The 16,412-nt window shown below is 38.9% G+C and overlaps 1 protein-coding gene across 15 annotated transcripts in view; it reads right to left on the bottom strand.

The window, feature by feature from the left end:
- The window catches only part of mbnl2 (muscleblind-like splicing regulator 2), a 104,425-nt gene that overhangs the window by 58,312 nt on the left and 29,701 nt on the right, over positions 1–16,412 (bottom strand). For 12 of the 15 annotated variants that reach the window (XM_067986559.1, XM_067986557.1, XM_067986565.1 and 9 more), the window contains exon 2: positions 528–1,356. In XM_067986559.1, the coding sequence (XP_067842660.1) occupies positions 528–701 (174 nt within the window). In that variant the 5' untranslated portion in view covers positions 702–1,356. Of the gene's footprint in view, positions 1–527; positions 1,357–1,492; positions 1,560–1,951; positions 1,974–14,584; positions 14,685–16,412 lie in introns of those variants that run through there. The other 3 variants (XM_067986562.1, XM_067986560.1, XM_067986558.1) reach the window with 3 other exon arrangements.

Below are 16,412 nucleotides of genomic sequence, written 5' to 3'. Positions count from 1 at the left end.
GCAGAGGGAGTTTAGGTGTAGGTTAAAGACATTGAGGATACGGAGACAGTGCAAAGGCTAAAAGGAGGAAAGAAGGAAGGATATCGGCTGAGGAAGTCTAAGGGATTTTGAAGGACAGCAAACAAAATCTTTTTAGAACATGTTTTTGCAAGGAGAAATAAAAATGTGTCTGGACTCTTGAAGATGTAACTAACAGAAGTGGATTATACAGGAGGATTTTTAAATAGAAACAGCAATATATGAGTGCTTGATAAAAATCTCTATTTTCAAAGAAGCTACAAGGTAAATATGTAAAGAAAAACATCCTGCCCACTAAAAACATTAGTAAAGTGGTCCCACTGGATGGTACTGTACTTCAACATAGAATACTCATTTTCAATACACAGTTAAACTTTTGCCAAATTGTAATATGGATGTACATTGCTAAGAGAGTTACAATTTGCAAAGTCTCCAAAAAAGATCAATAGATTTTGTGCCACAAAATTATATACTGCAATATTGAAATGCTTGATGTTAAAATTCCTTACCTTAAGAGAATCAAAGCATGCAATAACTCGCCCATTTTCAACCTGACAGCTTTTTGGTGGATGTGCAAACTTGCATTCCTGGTCCGAACGTGAACATGTCCCCCTCTGAAACTGTCTGCACACTTCTAATGTCAGCCATTTTGTATCACGTACTGGAGCAACGTTTACAGCCATAATAAATCGTTGAAGTGAAATGCGGTTCAGAGCAACTTGATATCAGGATTCGTGGGAAAAGAACGCAGCAGTCAACAGAATTTTAAAAAAGCTATATTTTTGATTTTAATATAAAAATGCCTCTTAATGATCATAAAAGCAGAAAATTACTTCACAAAATGCTGCTAGAGAATTGCTTTGCTGTGTGTTAGTCAACATTAAAACAGACAACTAGTCAGCAAGTGATCAGTCACCAGTTTGATTCGTGGGGTTAAAACCCCTTCAAGTTGGTGGTACGGCTGGTTGTTTAAAACGTGTTTCTGCTGACACAGCACTTTGTTGCTTTTAATAAAAAGTTATTTTGATGCAATCACACCCGTCGATTGAATACTAATCGTGTTCGAGTCACTTCCAGTTATTGATTTTACAGCATTCAGCACACTCAGCTCTCCGTATGTTGGTTTAGTTCCTCTTGCAGTAGTTTGCTGTTCCAGTTTTTGATGTTATGGCCAGTTTAAGATGAGGCAGCAGATACAGATGCAGCAGAGGCGTTTTCAGTTGCACGTTAGGCCAGACATTTGTCTAATTGGCAGCAAGCGAGCCTCAAAAGAGCAGATTGACCTAAAAGCAGTTCCAAATAACACAGACTTCAGAAAAGGCACTTTTTATCACTGACCTGTTGAGAAAAACAAAAAAGAAAAATCATGTTTTTGTACAGTAACTTTCACTCTACTTAAACCAGCACTGCTATAGTGTATGAAGCTGTTGATCACTTTCAATGTACTCGAGATGAGAACGGAAGCAGTACTAACAAGGCAGCATACTGCAGTCAGCCATGCTTTTGCAGATTAAAAAAAAGGAGTTGGCTTTCCTCGTGAAACTATGCTCGATAGAGGGAACAGCCAATCGCAACAAGTATTGCAGCAATATTCTGGGCAGCAGTCCAATGGTCTGATATATCTCATAAATGGCTGAGTGTGCCAGATGACACTATGCTCTCTATATTGAAAATGCCAATGCGACCAGCCCTAATGCTATATAGAGGTACTGTATGCCTGATTTCAAATTGATTGGGAACTCATCTCTACAGAATGCAGTGCCACTGCCCAATGTGCACTTCTCCTATTAACTCTATTCTTCCTATTCGTTCAGGAATAGTTTTTTTTTTAAAAATAAAGAAAAGCCAGTCACAACCTTCAGCTCCCTTATCTGGAATAAATTGGACATACAGTAATTCAGTCAATGTTTCACTAACATCTGCGAACACTTACATCTACAGACGCCGAGCAGTGAAAGGGAACCACAGAAGGTAATGACGGAATGGGGGTGGGGAGGGTAAACAACGCAGATTCTGCCAAACAGGCAGCAGCTATATTCTACTTCCTTCATGACTTAACCCTGTGAATGCTAAATAAGAATGAGCACATTTAAATGTTAAATTTTGATCAAGACGAGAATTTTAGAATGCTGAATTACTCACTATAACAACTGTTTTATGGCTGATTTGAAAAATATGCTCGTAAATTACAATTCTGTTTTATGATTCTAAGTTCTGACTGGCTAGCTCAAAGTTGTTCTTTCAAACACAATTGAAGATGACCTCTATACAACTGCAGGGATAGTCATATGACACACTAAGTATGGCGACAATGAAGCACAACAGAATTAATATAATTTCCAGACAAGTCACCATTCAAAATACTATTCACCAATAAGACTTCTAAAGCATACTGTACAAATTGATAATCCAATTTCCTGGTGGAACATTGTATTATTGTTTAATTACAAGGGAATCGGTACTCTGAACATATTTCAGTGGCATGTGGCTCCAGCAATGAATGGTAGCATTATCCATCCAGAATTTTAGTGGCTTGTTACAACTACTACAACTAGCATTTACATAGCGTCTTTAACGTAATAAAATGTCCCACAGTGCTTCACAGGAGCATTATCAAATAAAATTTGACACCGAACCACATAAGAAGATATTAGGACAGATGACCAAAAGCTTGGTCAAAGAGGTAGGTTTTAAAAGGTGCATCTTCAAGGAGAGAGGGGTAGAGGGGTTTAGAGAGGGAATTTCAGAGCTTAGGGCCTACACAGTTAAAAGGCACAGATGCCAATGGTGGAGCAATTAAAATCAGGGGTGCGCAAAAGGCAAGAATTGGAGGAGTGCAGGGATCTTGGAGGGTGTAGGGCTAGAGGAGATTACAGAGATAGGAAAGGGCGAGGCCCTGGAGGGATTTGAAAATCAGGATGAGCGTTTCAAAATCAAGAAGTTACCAGACCGGGAACCAAGCACAGGGGTGATGGGTGAATGGGACTTGGTACGAGTTAAGATATGGACAGCAGGGTTTTGGATGAACTCAAGTTTATGGAGGGTGGAAGATGGGAGGCTGGCCAGGAGAGCATTGGAATAGTCAAGTCTAGAGGTAACAAAGGCATGCATGAGGGTTTCAGCAGCATATGAGCTGAGGCGGGGTTGAGACAGGCGATGTTAGAGGTAGAAGTAGGCAGTCTTGGTGATGGAACGGATATGTGGTCGGAAGCTCATCTCAGGGTCAAATAGGAGGCGAAAGGTTGCGAACGGTCTGGTTCAGCTTCAGACAGCAGCCAGGGAGAGGGATGGAGTCGGTGGTTGGAGAACGGAGTTTGTGGTGGGGACCAAAGACAATGGCTTCGGTCTTCCCAATATTTAGTTGGAGGAAAATTTTGCTCATCCAGTCGGACAAGCAGTGAGATAAATCAGAGATAGTAGAGGGGACGAGGAACGTGGTGGTGAGGTAGAGCTGAGTGTCGTCAGCATACATGTGAGACCTGATGTCGTGTTTTCGGATGATTTCGCTGTGGGGCAGCATGAAGATGAGAAATAGGAGGGGGCCAAGGATAGCTCCTTGGAGGACTCCAATGTTAACGGTGCGGGAGCGGGAAGAGAAGCCATTGCAGGTGATTCTCTGGCTACGACTGGATAGACAAGAATGGAACTGGGCGAGCGCAGTTCCACCCAACTGGACGATGGAGGAGAGGCGTTGGAAGAGGATGGTGTGATCAACCGTGTCGAAGGCTGCAGACAGGTCAAGACGGATAAGAAAGGATAGTTTACCATCGTCACAGTCACATAGGATGTCATTTGTGACTTTGATAAGGGCCGATTCAGTATTGTGATTGGACACCTGATTGGAGGGATTCAAACATGGAGTTACAGGAGGTTGGAGATGGGGCGGTAGTTTGCAAGGACAAAGGGGGTCAAGGGTGTTTTTTTTTTTGAGGGGGGGCTATGGGTGATGGCAGATTTGAAGGGGAGGGAGACAGCATCTGAGAGGGAACCTTTAACAATATCAGCTAACATGGGGGCCAAGAAGGCAAGTTGGGTGGTCAGCAGTTTGGTGGGAATAGGGTCAAAGGAGCAGGAGGTGGGGCTCAGTCAAGATGAGCTTGGAGAAGGAATAGGGGAGATAGGAGGAAAAACTAGAGAAAGATGCGAATTCAGAGCTAGGGCAGGGGGGAAACTATAGGGGAAGGGAGGGAAGTGGCAGAGGCAGCTGAACGGATGGTCTCAATCTTAGTGACGAAGAAGTCCATGAGTTCCTCGCACTTGTGAAAACTTTTTCTTTGCCAGCCATAGGATCCAAACCAGAAGCAATAACCAAAATTTTAAAAATGCAAGACCGGAAGCAGAGGATGCTCTGTACAGTTCAATACAGTTTTGGTCAAAACCTAACAAATATCTTAAGTTACTGTATTTTTAGTAACAGTCTTCAAAATTAAATAATTTTTGCCTCATGTAGCATGGTGGCTGATCTTTCAATAAGCTGTTGTGTGGAGTGGCTGTACATGAGCATACACAAACTGTTCTCAGCATGCTAAATTCCTTCCTCATCAGGGACAAACACTGTGTAAAAGCTAGATAGATCATGAGAAAAGAAGCAACAATCTTAGGGAGAGTTATCCAGGATAGTCCTGGGCCCCTCCTTCTGAGATTAGCAAAGATTACCTTCCCACCCCCTCATTTTCGGAGTAGCAGATGACATGTGATGAGGGAGAAAGGGAGGGTGCAGGGACAGTTGAGGGTATTTACATCTGACAAACTCAATTTTAGAGAGTTTAACATTGGCGCCAAGCCATATAGATTTTTTTGAGCCAAGCACCAAGTGACTGAGAATCCGCAAGCATCAGCTCATAAAAGGAGGCAACTTGACTTATAAACTGAAAAGGGAAGTGAAAGAATTACTGGATTTGAATCAAACTTATGTAATGCTGATCAAAGTCAATATATTAGCTAGCGGCTTAAAATGCCACCGGGAGGAAGAAACCAAACACAGGTAAGAATAAATAATAATGCAGGATTTATAAACCAAACGCATACTTCAACTTAAAGTCAACTCTGAATTTAAAATAATTTAAGCAGATTCAATAGTAACTTTCAAAAGGGAATTGGATAAATACTTGAAGGGAAAACATTTACAGGGCTATTGGGAAAGAGCAGGGGAATGGGACTATTTGGATAGCTCTAAGAGCCGGCACATGCATGATGAGCCGAATGGCAGCCTCCTATGATACTATGAATTTACAACTGAAATGCAAGTGAGCTGAAGCTATTGTCAATTGATAAAGTACTACTAAAGCATATTCAGTACTGATCATTGTTTAAATGTTATGGTTAAATATTTAGGACTGTATTATGCCTAAAATATTACAAGATAAGAATTTCACAAACATTATATGGCAAAATGAATCATGCATAACTATATTAAAATTCAAGAATTGGTTTAAAAAGTACAAATTAAAAACACTTCTATAAATGGAAAGTAGAAGAAACAGTAAAAGGACTAAATATAGATAAAAGTAACAGTAAAATATGAAAAGGTGACAAACTTGTTGGTTATAGAAGGGAGTGAAGAAAACTATAAATTCTATTTATAGAATGTTACAGCACAAAAACAGTTCAGTTAGTCAAATCTGTGCTGGTGTTTTTCTCTACAAACCACCTAGTCTATTCCCACTCTCCTGCTTACTCCTTTTATCCTTTACTATCCCTCTTTTTCAAGAGACTTTCTAATTCACTTTAAAAAATTTATGGACTCTGCTTCAAAGATAATTTATGGCAGAGAATTCCACATTCTAACCACCCTCTTTTTCCAATCTCTAATTCTTCTTGCGATTATTTTAAATTTGTGCCCTGTTGTTACCATCTCAACAAGGGTAGAAATAACAACACTATTTATCTTAACATAAGCTTTCATAATCTCCAAGACCTGTGTCAGGTCACCCTAAACCTTATCTCTAGTGAGAAAAAGCCCCAATTACTGCTTCCTTTCTCTTCACAACTCCAAAACTGGACATTTTTGTCTATCTGTAAACTTTTATTTTTTTTCCATTGGTTTGACCAAAGTATGCATTAAAATAACTTTGTAAGAAGGAAAAAAATAACCATGTTTGTTCGGTTGGGTACTAGGATAGTAAATGATCACATGACATATGTTTCAACAGTTGGTCAGTGTTATCACTCAGGTATTCAATAAGTGAAAGAAAGCATCAAAACATGCAATATGATTTAAGTGAATTGTCATATTTCAGTGCTGCAGTATTACCCACTAGTTAAATATTAAGAGTTTTATCTGGAGTCAACTTTGGCATGCTCATGAATGCAAATATCCCCAAAAGTGCATAAAGGATATTTATGTCACCACAAGTATAGAAATGATTTTTCTCACAGCCAGTACTGTAAAGTGTTTTGACATCCAATCTTCTATAAAAAAATGCTTTGGCAGTAAAGTAATAAACACAGTAAATTATTTTAGAGACACAATACAGCATTTAGAACAAGGTCAAAACTTTTATTTGGAAGTTTTAAAAAAATTCTTTAAATATTTTTTACTGCACTCAACATTTGATTAATCTACAGCCAGGAGTGGAAAAATCTGTTTTTACATTGCTGATCTAAGACTATTAAAATAAAGATTCATGGCCTGTTAGACTTTGCTGCTTTTGATCTCAATAGATGTAAGGAACTAGGGAAAATAATGCACATTAGGAATAGCAGTGGTGAATTCAAAGATTATTTTCCCCTAACATTTTTTCTCCCCCTCAGTTAATCCCCAAGCAGCAAGATAATCCTTGTATTTGAGTGCAGAGAGCTGTCTAGCCGGCATAATCCCTACCACCATGTGCATCAATGGGCAATTCTGCCAGGAAGTGGTCTAGACAGTTCCACCAAAACTGCCAAACAGAGGAAGTTCAAATCCAAACGTTAGTTGCAACTGGGAGTCCAATGGCGCCAGTATTGCAACTCCTGGCTTAGACTAACCTAGAGTTTAAATTAGTTTTAACTTTTGCAATTTCTTCTTCACATATCTTGTCTTCATGGCTTGCACACCAAGTAACAAAAGTTTGTAACTTTAATTAATGCAAATAATTACTTTAGCATGAAAAAGTTTGCATCCAAAAATAGGTGCGTATTAATGAAAATAATTTATTACCTCATTAGATTGTACAAAGACTTAAACCTGATTATTTGTGCAGCATTCAGTTCAGTCTAGAAGTAAATGGTACACAAATTGAGAGGAGGAGAAAAACAAGGAATCAACATAATGCCTCAGGTGCTGCAATACATTAGTGCCATCACTTACCTACCACCAAGAGTCTAACTGGGTCAACTGTGATGATATGCAAGTACTACTAGAATACCAATGGCATTCCTTAATGTTTTGACTTCCTGTGTCTCGAAGCATCGTAGGTACCATTACATAAGTAAATGGACATACATGATGCATGCATATGAAAATGTGTGCAGTGGTAATACTTCGAGGAAAGTGCATCAAGCATGACTCTAGCACCACTAAAGGCAATGTGAGCTGCTGGCTTCGTAGTGCAAATTAAGCATGACAATGGCATTAGAAATAATGCAGAGCTCACCAGAATGATGTCTCATGACCCCAATATTTAAACAGCAATTCCTAATGCACTTTCATATTATTTGTATTCCTGCACTCACTATGCTTAGAACCTAAGTGAGATTACAGAATTGGAGCCAAAAAATTTAACATTTTCTTTGTCCAATTTGGCAGACAGCAAAGCAAGCTTGGAGCTTTAATCCAAATTGGAAAAAAAATAATGTCCATTATACCTGTAGAAATGTCCAAGGGCAGACTTCCTGACCAGTATAACTGCTGGAGTCGACATCTTATTAGAAGAGGTTATCCCCGTTGCTCTTAATTTTTAGTACTACATGCAAATCATTGATAAAGATGGCAATAAATATTAAGTACAGACCAGCTAGTGAGGAACAGTACCTTCACTGTGCCAGTAACACACTAGCTCCATGCTAATCAAAGGAGCTGACACAATATCCCAGAATCTAACACACAATAATTATTTTCGTCACCTACTGCATACGTAGCTGGGGAAATTGAGGATGCTTGGGCTGGCTTTCAGAATACTTAATCATATTTTAAAATCAATTATTTTACAAAACATAGTTATACTTCCTACCTATACTATTGTCAAACACTAATTAGACCAATTGTAAAGAAATGCTAATAGAGTCTATTTGAGAAAATAACAGGACTTGGGTTAGATAAATCTCCAGGACCTGATGGTTTTCACCCCAGGGTATTAAAAGTGAGGAAATCGCAGAAGCATTAGTCATAATCTTTCAAAACTCTCAATTCAGAAATTGTTCCATTAGAATGGTAATTTGCTTATGTCACTATTATTTAAAAAGGATGGGAGTTGAGATGCAGATCAGCCATGATCTAACCGAATGGCACAGCAGGCTCGAGGGGCTGAATGGCCTACTCCTGTTCCTATAAGCAATTCACTTCCCATATTCAAAATGAATATCCAGGTGGAAGAAAATGTAGACTTTTAGGACCGATACCTGGCTCAAGATAATTCATCTCTAATTTTGATCTTTACTATGCAGTATAATACAGTATACACTTTTATAAGTGTCTTTCGTAGCCATACAGAAAGCTTAGCCCACTGTGCTTTGTAATTGTTCTCCAATAGTGAGGAAGCCACAAAATAAACATGAGAATATCCATCTAGTATCTAATGTTGTGATATACAAGTCTTGCAAAGGGAATCTACTGTATTCCCCACTCCCAATCTCCTTACCATCACTCTTATTCTGGATGCTACTTAATTCAACAGGACAAAATCATTCCCATCACATCCATCATTCTGGATGCTACTTAATTCAATAGGACAAAAAAAATAGGTTATGCCATCATTTGTAATGTTTCTATTATCCTTCATTTTCTCTGTTCTTTTTCAAAAAGTCTATCTGATATTACCAGTTTAACTCCAGGATTTGGATGATAGCAGAAAAATAGAACAGAGATCTCATTTGGTTTTTTCACATCTTTCCAGTTTTTTTTTTGAAAAAACCTGTTTATAGTCCATTCAATCCATTAGCTGCTTTTTTGTAATAGTTAGTATTTCTGGGCCCTTCACCCTCACCTTGATCAGTTCTATAAAGGGGGGTGTGGGTGGTGAACAGGTTAGTGTTCAGGGCCAGAACACCATTCTGGCAGGGCAGCCTCCACCCCTGGCCTGCTTTTTTCTTCTCCTAGGCTGCTCAGCTTTGCCAGTTATCCTGTTTCTATTTCTACCAGCCTCACCACCACCACTGCCTCAGCTATTAACGTCTTCTGTCTCTCTTTATGCTTTTTATTGCCTCATGTAGATATCATTTCAGTCATTTAACTATCTTTTGTTTTCTATTTAAGTACTTTACAAGTCTTTCTACTTTTATCTGTTTTCACTCCTTCCCTTTGTTCTGTTCCTTTTTAAATGGTGTTCATCTGCAATGTCTTCCAGTTCTGATGAAGGGTCTACAGCTGAAATGTTCTATCCTCACATGCTGTCTGATCTGCTGAGTGTTTGCAGCATTGTGTTTTTCTTTCCTATAAAAGGGGTCACCTGCCCTACTTTTTCAGAACCGATAGAGGATCTCTGCCCAAAATGTAGGAATGTAGGAACATAGGAACTGGAGTAGCCCCTTGAGCCTGTTGCACCATTCAATGGGATCATGGCTGAGTCCTGGCTCCAATTTTTAGGCTATGTCTCCTAGTCCTAGACTTCCCAGCCAGTGGAAATAGAAGAGAGAGAAAAACTATCGTTCCCCATAATATTCTAAAAACTTCAATCAAATCACCCCTTAATCTTCTAAATTCCAGGGAATACAACCCTAGTTTGTGTGATCTTTCCTTGTAATTTAACCCTTGGCATCTGGCTATCATTCCAGTAAATCTATATTGCACTCCCTCCAAAGCCAATATATCCTTAAGGTGTGGTGCCCAGAACTGGACCCAGTACTCCAGGTGTGGTCTAACCAGGGCTTTGTATAGCTGTAGCATAACTTCTACCCCCTTGTATTCTAGTCATCTAGCTATAAAGGCCAGCATTCCATTCTATCCACGACATTTTAATGATCTACGTACATGGACCCTTAAGTCTCTTTGGATTTCCACTGTTTTGAGCTTTTGGAAAGTACTCTGATCTACCCTTTTTAGGTCCAAAGTGGATGACCTCACACTTGTTTACATGAAATCCATTTGCCACAGTTTTGCCCATTCGCTTAATCTATTAATACCTCTGTAATTTTATGCGTCCATCTACACTGCTTACAATGCTGCCCATCTTTATGTCATTGGCAAACTTGGATATGTGGCTCTCTATCCAGTCATCTAAATTGTTAATAGTTGAATAGCTGAGGTCACAACACAGATCCCAGTGGGATACCATTAGTCACATCCTGCCAATTAGAGTACCTGCCCATTATCCCTACTCTCTGGTTCCTGCCACTCAGCCAATTTCCTAACTAGGTCAATAATTTGCCCTCAATTCCATGAGCTTCAACTTTAGCTAAGTCTCTTATGAGGGACTTTATCAAACACCTTCTGGAAGTCCATATAAACAACATCCATAGACTTTCCCCTGATCACTACTTTAGTCACCTCTTCAAAAAATTCAATCAGGCATGACCAACCCTTTACAAATCCATGCTGGATCTCTCCAATCAACTGAAAATTTTCAAGGTGTTCATTCACTCTATCCTTAATTATAGATTCTAGTAATTTCCCAACAGATATTAGGCCAACTGGTCTATAATTCCTTGGTTTCACTCTCTCACCTTTCTTAAATAGCAGAGTGACATGTGCAATTTTCTAATCTAAAGTTTGGATTATAATAGTAAGGGCATCTGCAATGTTCTCACCTACTTCCTTTAAAACCCTTGGATGGAAACCATCTGGTCCTGGGGATTTGTCACTCTTTAGTGCCACTATTTTCTTCATTACTGTTAATGTGCTTACATTGATTTTGAATCAGAGACGGGGACTCACCATAATTAGTTTCCCTGGGGTGTCCGGCATGCTATCCTCTTCCTCTACTATAAATACTGACGCAAAGTAATTAATTATTTAACATGTCCGCCATTTCCTTATTTTCATTTACAATATCATCAGTTTTTAAAGTGCCCACATTGCTCTTGGCCACCCTTTGTCCTAATATAAATTATAAAAAAGTGTTGATTTTGATATCCCTTGCAAGTTTCTTTTCATACGCTCTTACTATCTGTTTTGTCACCCTTTGCTGTTCTTTGTATCTCTCCCAGCCGCCAGGATCTACGCTATTTGTTGCATTTTTGTATGCTTCTTTTAGTTTGATGTTATGCCTTACCTCTTTTGTCATCCATGGCTTTTTTTTGTTAAGTAGAGCCCTGCCCCTTAGGGGTATAAACTGGTTCTAGATCACGTTAAATTCTTTTTTGAATACCTCCCACTGATCTTGTCACTTTACCGATTATCAGATATGCCCAGTTCACCGTGAACAGTCTCTGTCTCATCCTGTTGAATGATGTGGAGATGCCGGTGATGGACTGGGGTTGACAATTGTAAACAATTTTACAACACCAAGTTATAGTCCAGCAATTTTATTTTAAATTCACAAGCTTTCGGAGGCTTCCTCCTTCCTCAGGTGAACGAGGAAGCCATCCTGTTGAAGTCAGCCTTACCTAAATTTAGAATCTTAGTAGCCAAAATGGCTTTCTCCTTTTCAAACACAACATTGAACCCAATCATATTATGATCGCTATTAGACCCACCTTCTCTCTTTTCAGGTACTAACAGGCCTGTTGTGTATTTCCAACATCATCCACTTTTATTTCAGTTATCTAGCAATCAGCTTTTCTTTTTATTTCTGAAACATGAGTTTGTTTGGTTTCTATTACAACTATTACCTTTATTTACCAGATTTCAGAAAGTTTGTATGACAGACTCAATGCAGGGAGCATGTTTCCCCTAGCTGGGGGGTCCAGAACGAGGGGTCAGTCTCAGGATACGGGGTAGGACATTTAGGACTGAGATGAGGAGAAATTTTGTCACTCAGGAGGGTGGTGAACCTGTGGAATTCTCTATCACAGAAGGCTGTGGACGCCAAGTCACTGAATATATTTAAGGAGGAGCTAGATAGATTTCTAGACACAAAAGGCATCAAGGGGTATGGGGAGAGTGTGGAAATATGGTATTGAGACAGAGGATCAGCCATGATCACGCTGAATGGCACAGCAGGCTTGAAGGGCCGAATGGCCTACTCCTGCTCCTATTTTCTATGTTTCTATGATCTTGTCCCAGAACATGCTCACAATACACTGTAATTGATACATTTCTTTTAAACAAATACTAGTGCTGATATAACTCCTCTTTCTGACTGGTTCAGAGAAGCGCCTTGTGTCTGATAATGCAATTTTTGTTTATATTCAAATGCTATAATTACACAAGTGTGGTAGTGACTCATGCTATTTGTCCCAACCATACCTGCTTACTTCAATAGTAATTTAAAATTTTCCTCATTTTAACTGCTGCAAAATTAAAAAAGGTATTTGACAGATGCACACCCCCTTTACCACAAAAACTTTCTTTACCTAATATACATTATTATAGAAAAAGCATGCTATGACTAAAAAAAAGAAAAACATTTAGGGTTCATTTAGTGTTTGTTTTTGCAACAAAGCTAAAATTTCAGTACAATATGGTGTCATAACCCGAATGGATTCCAGAGGGGTGCAGCGAGACTTCCTGAAAGAGCCAGTCTCTCACCATTTGGATATGACACCAAATGGGGTATAACTTCAGTTTCAAAAGTCCCAAGGAAGGGACCCATAGTCCTCCCGAGCACTTTTCTTTCCAATATCAGAGGTTAATTAAACTGCTTAGACAGTATGGATACTCCTACTCTTGCTTTCTAAACATGTATATTTTCCATGATAAACTAAGAAAATGTGGTTAACTGTGGTCTGGGTTTTTATTTCTAACATGAAAGAAGCACAACTGGTGAAACAATACCTAGGAAGGAAAACGGGAACAGGAGTAGGCCGTTCAGCTGCTCGAGCCTGTCCCGCCATTCAATTGGAACATGGCTGATCTGTATTTTAGCTCTATCTACCCGCCTTGGTTCCGTAAACCTTAATACCCTTGCCTAACAAAAATCTATCAATCTCAGTTTAGAAATTTTCAATTGACCCCCAGCCTCAACAGCTTTTTGGGGGAAGAGTTTTCCAGATTTCCACTACCCTTTGTGTGAAGAAGTGCTTCCTGACATCATTCCTGAACAGCCTAGCTCTAATTTTAAGGTAATGCCCCCTTGTTCTGGACTCCCAACAGAGGAAATAGTTTCTCTCTATCTATCCTATCAAATCCTTTAATCATCTTGAACACCTCAATTTGATCACCCCTTAATCTTCCACGCTCAAGGGAATACAAGCTTAGTCTATGCAACCTGTCCTTGTAATTTAACTCTTTTAGCCCCAGTATCACTGTGGTGAATCTGCTCTACACCCCCTTAATAATTACAGCCTATTAAATGCATCATGCCTAGTCCTAGACCTTGCTACAGTTGATGATTGGTGTATGTAGAGCTTGGCTGAATATAATTGGGGATCCCCTCTCGCTACGTACATGCCACTTTAAAAGAATCAATTAAATCGTAACTAAATTCTTTTCCTCGCAAACTAAAATAGAAAATTTAGAAGTATACCAGTGGGACACTGCAATCTATTTAAATCATCACCGCTATAAAAATACAAAATCTCAAGGACACAAAGGTTGCGCCCAGCCAAGTGAGAGTTACAGCAACTATTCCTTCGCACCACTGTTATGTTATCAAGGGCAAAATGCTTCCTCATAAAAGTAGTAAAAAGACAGCTGGCACAATATGGCAAAGATATGGATTCAGGCTGTCTGCCTGCTGCTGGCCCTTTTCGTTATGACGGCGTCACATAGGATACCCCAATGAGTACAAGAAAATGAAATCCTTCATTAAGGCAAGTTTTTTTAAATTGCTGTGATACTCGCTTCAATTCCAAGTAGCACAAAGTAAAGAGACAAAATTAGTTCTTCAAAAGAGAAAATTACTCAGAATATCAAGTGATGTCATGGAGATTTCCTAATACTTTGAAATAAGCTTACAAACTACATCATATTTTGATCTATTTCTCTAATGATCTTTCTTTCAACTGAATGCAGCTACAACATACTGAACTCCTTAACAAATGATGAAGGAAAAGTTAAGGAAAAAATATTATGTGGGCGTCCCCAAACCTTTAAAAAAAATCCAAAAAAATCAATTTAAGAGGCAGCCTTTAACCAAGTTTCTGTTTGAACAATCCCAAAATAGGAAACATAAGGCATTAAATTCTACAGATAAATTTTTGGTTCAAATTCTTCCCAGCACTCTTAAGTATTGCATTTTAACGTCAATCAAATAAACTCAAACAAAATGTCCAAAGCGGGGGGGGGGGGTTAGTCAATTTACAATCTTGTACTTGCTTCGGGAAAAAAAAATTCCTCTCTGTTCCAACTGAAACTAACAAAACTTGCAGAATTTTCATTACTACTTACATCCTCCTCAGGCCTCATCCAGATTTAACAGTAGCAGGAGATCAGCACATGATTTGCATTTAGATATGAGCCAATTTAAACAAAGGGGATGCAAAAGAGAACAGTCTATTTCAAGACATATGGTGTGGACCTAGCACTGTACTGTTTGCAGTAATATCCAACATAGATTTTCTTCATCAGTACCGGGGGTAAACAATACTATATAATCGAGTGGTTATGTGAGGAGCTGAAATGAAGGACCACACCCTTGCTGACAGGAGCTGAATTTGCAGCAGAATGACTTGGACAATGTCCGTTTTTCTTCCACCCCTCCTAGTGGAATGTTTGTCATTATAAGGTGCTCCACCCACGCAGCCTGGCTAAGAACTGATGAAACTCAAACAAAATCTGGCCAGGGAATCTGATTGACAGACACCAGGGGAACTCAAACCTTCACCACCTTACTAAAAACCTGTAATGTGGCACCTAGGCTTCTCATTTGCCAGATTGTTGTAAAGTTAGCAAAACTATTTTTACTAATCCAACTATGATGTATGCTGAGAAAAACCAAAGGCCATAGAGCTTATTTCATGGGTAATTTAATTTACAGCATGTGCAGTGTGCAAATTATATTTATTTTAAAATGAGTTTGTTTTCCTTCTGCACTAAATGATATGGCTCCTGGAAATGGAAGCACCATTAGTAGCCAACATGCAGTGTGACACCTCCCTCACACAAGGAAGGAAGAATTTGGAGGAATAAAGCAGCTAATTTTCTGCAGCATTTTACCTGATAAAAAGTGGATCTTTCAGTAGAAATATTTTATTCAAGTTACTTTACAAGGTTTTCAGGCTCATATATTCTGTAATTTGACTGGACAAATAGCTATATTTTTTTCGGGTTACTTGGAGCTTTAATGTTCAAAATTAAAACTAAGCCTAGAAAAACACCATCAGAATTATATTTCAAGAACACACCCTGGACAAGGTTGAAGTAATTTGCAAGGATTGGTTTAATTTGTACTGGAATTGTAACAATTCCTGGAACCAAAGCTGAAAAGGCAGATTATAGTTGCTTCTTTCCTGTGGCAGCCAAACCTAACGATTATGAATTTTAGAGAAAGGTACACATTAAATTCCATGAACATTTTCTTTTGATAAGATACAGTCCTGGATATTCTAGTGGAGGCATTTTCCAAACAGGATGGCTTTGTTAGAACAGATCCTGTAATGATTACATTTTAAAATCACAGCCAAGGGTGGGGCATCCTGTCTTTTTTGTCTGCTCGTGTCAACAACGTTATTGGGCAACAACCAGACTCAAACATAGAAGTTCAGAGTTAGCACTGAAAGTTTAAGCCCGAGATGTCAGTAAGCCCTAAAGCTTTAAATTCCTACGTTTACACTCATTGGAAAGGCATTAAGATTAAAGGGGAAGGAAAGTTTGGGGAGGGGGAATAAGGGAGATAGTATTTCCTCTTCAATGATGAAAAAGAAGTATTACCTTTTCTTTTATTTAAAAAAACCTCCCATTTCCTAACCAGAGACCCACCATTTACAGGGCCACTTCAAGAGCATTCAAGTCAATTAATTTTAATGCTACTTTGTATTAGTCTGGGAGACAAACCAGAGCCACTCAACCTTGGAGAAAAGCATGCTGCATACTTTGCCTGTAGGATGTTTTCCTGGGGTCAGTTGGTTCCCAGAGAGTTCTGAAATTTTGAATCCTATTAAATCAAATATAGCCAATCCAGGAGATAGGCAGCTTTATAAATGAAGAATAATTTTGGTGTCTACGGCAACATTAATATTACTGTTGCACAGTAACAGAGAACATTGCCAAGAGGCAA

The sequence above is a fragment of the Heptranchias perlo genome, chromosome 6 (genome assembly GCF_035084215.1).
Source record: "Heptranchias perlo isolate sHepPer1 chromosome 6, sHepPer1.hap1, whole genome shotgun sequence".
Classification (NCBI taxonomy): domain Eukaryota; kingdom Metazoa; phylum Chordata; class Chondrichthyes; order Hexanchiformes; family Hexanchidae; genus Heptranchias; species Heptranchias perlo.
This window is presented reverse-complemented; position numbering and strand designations above follow the sequence as displayed.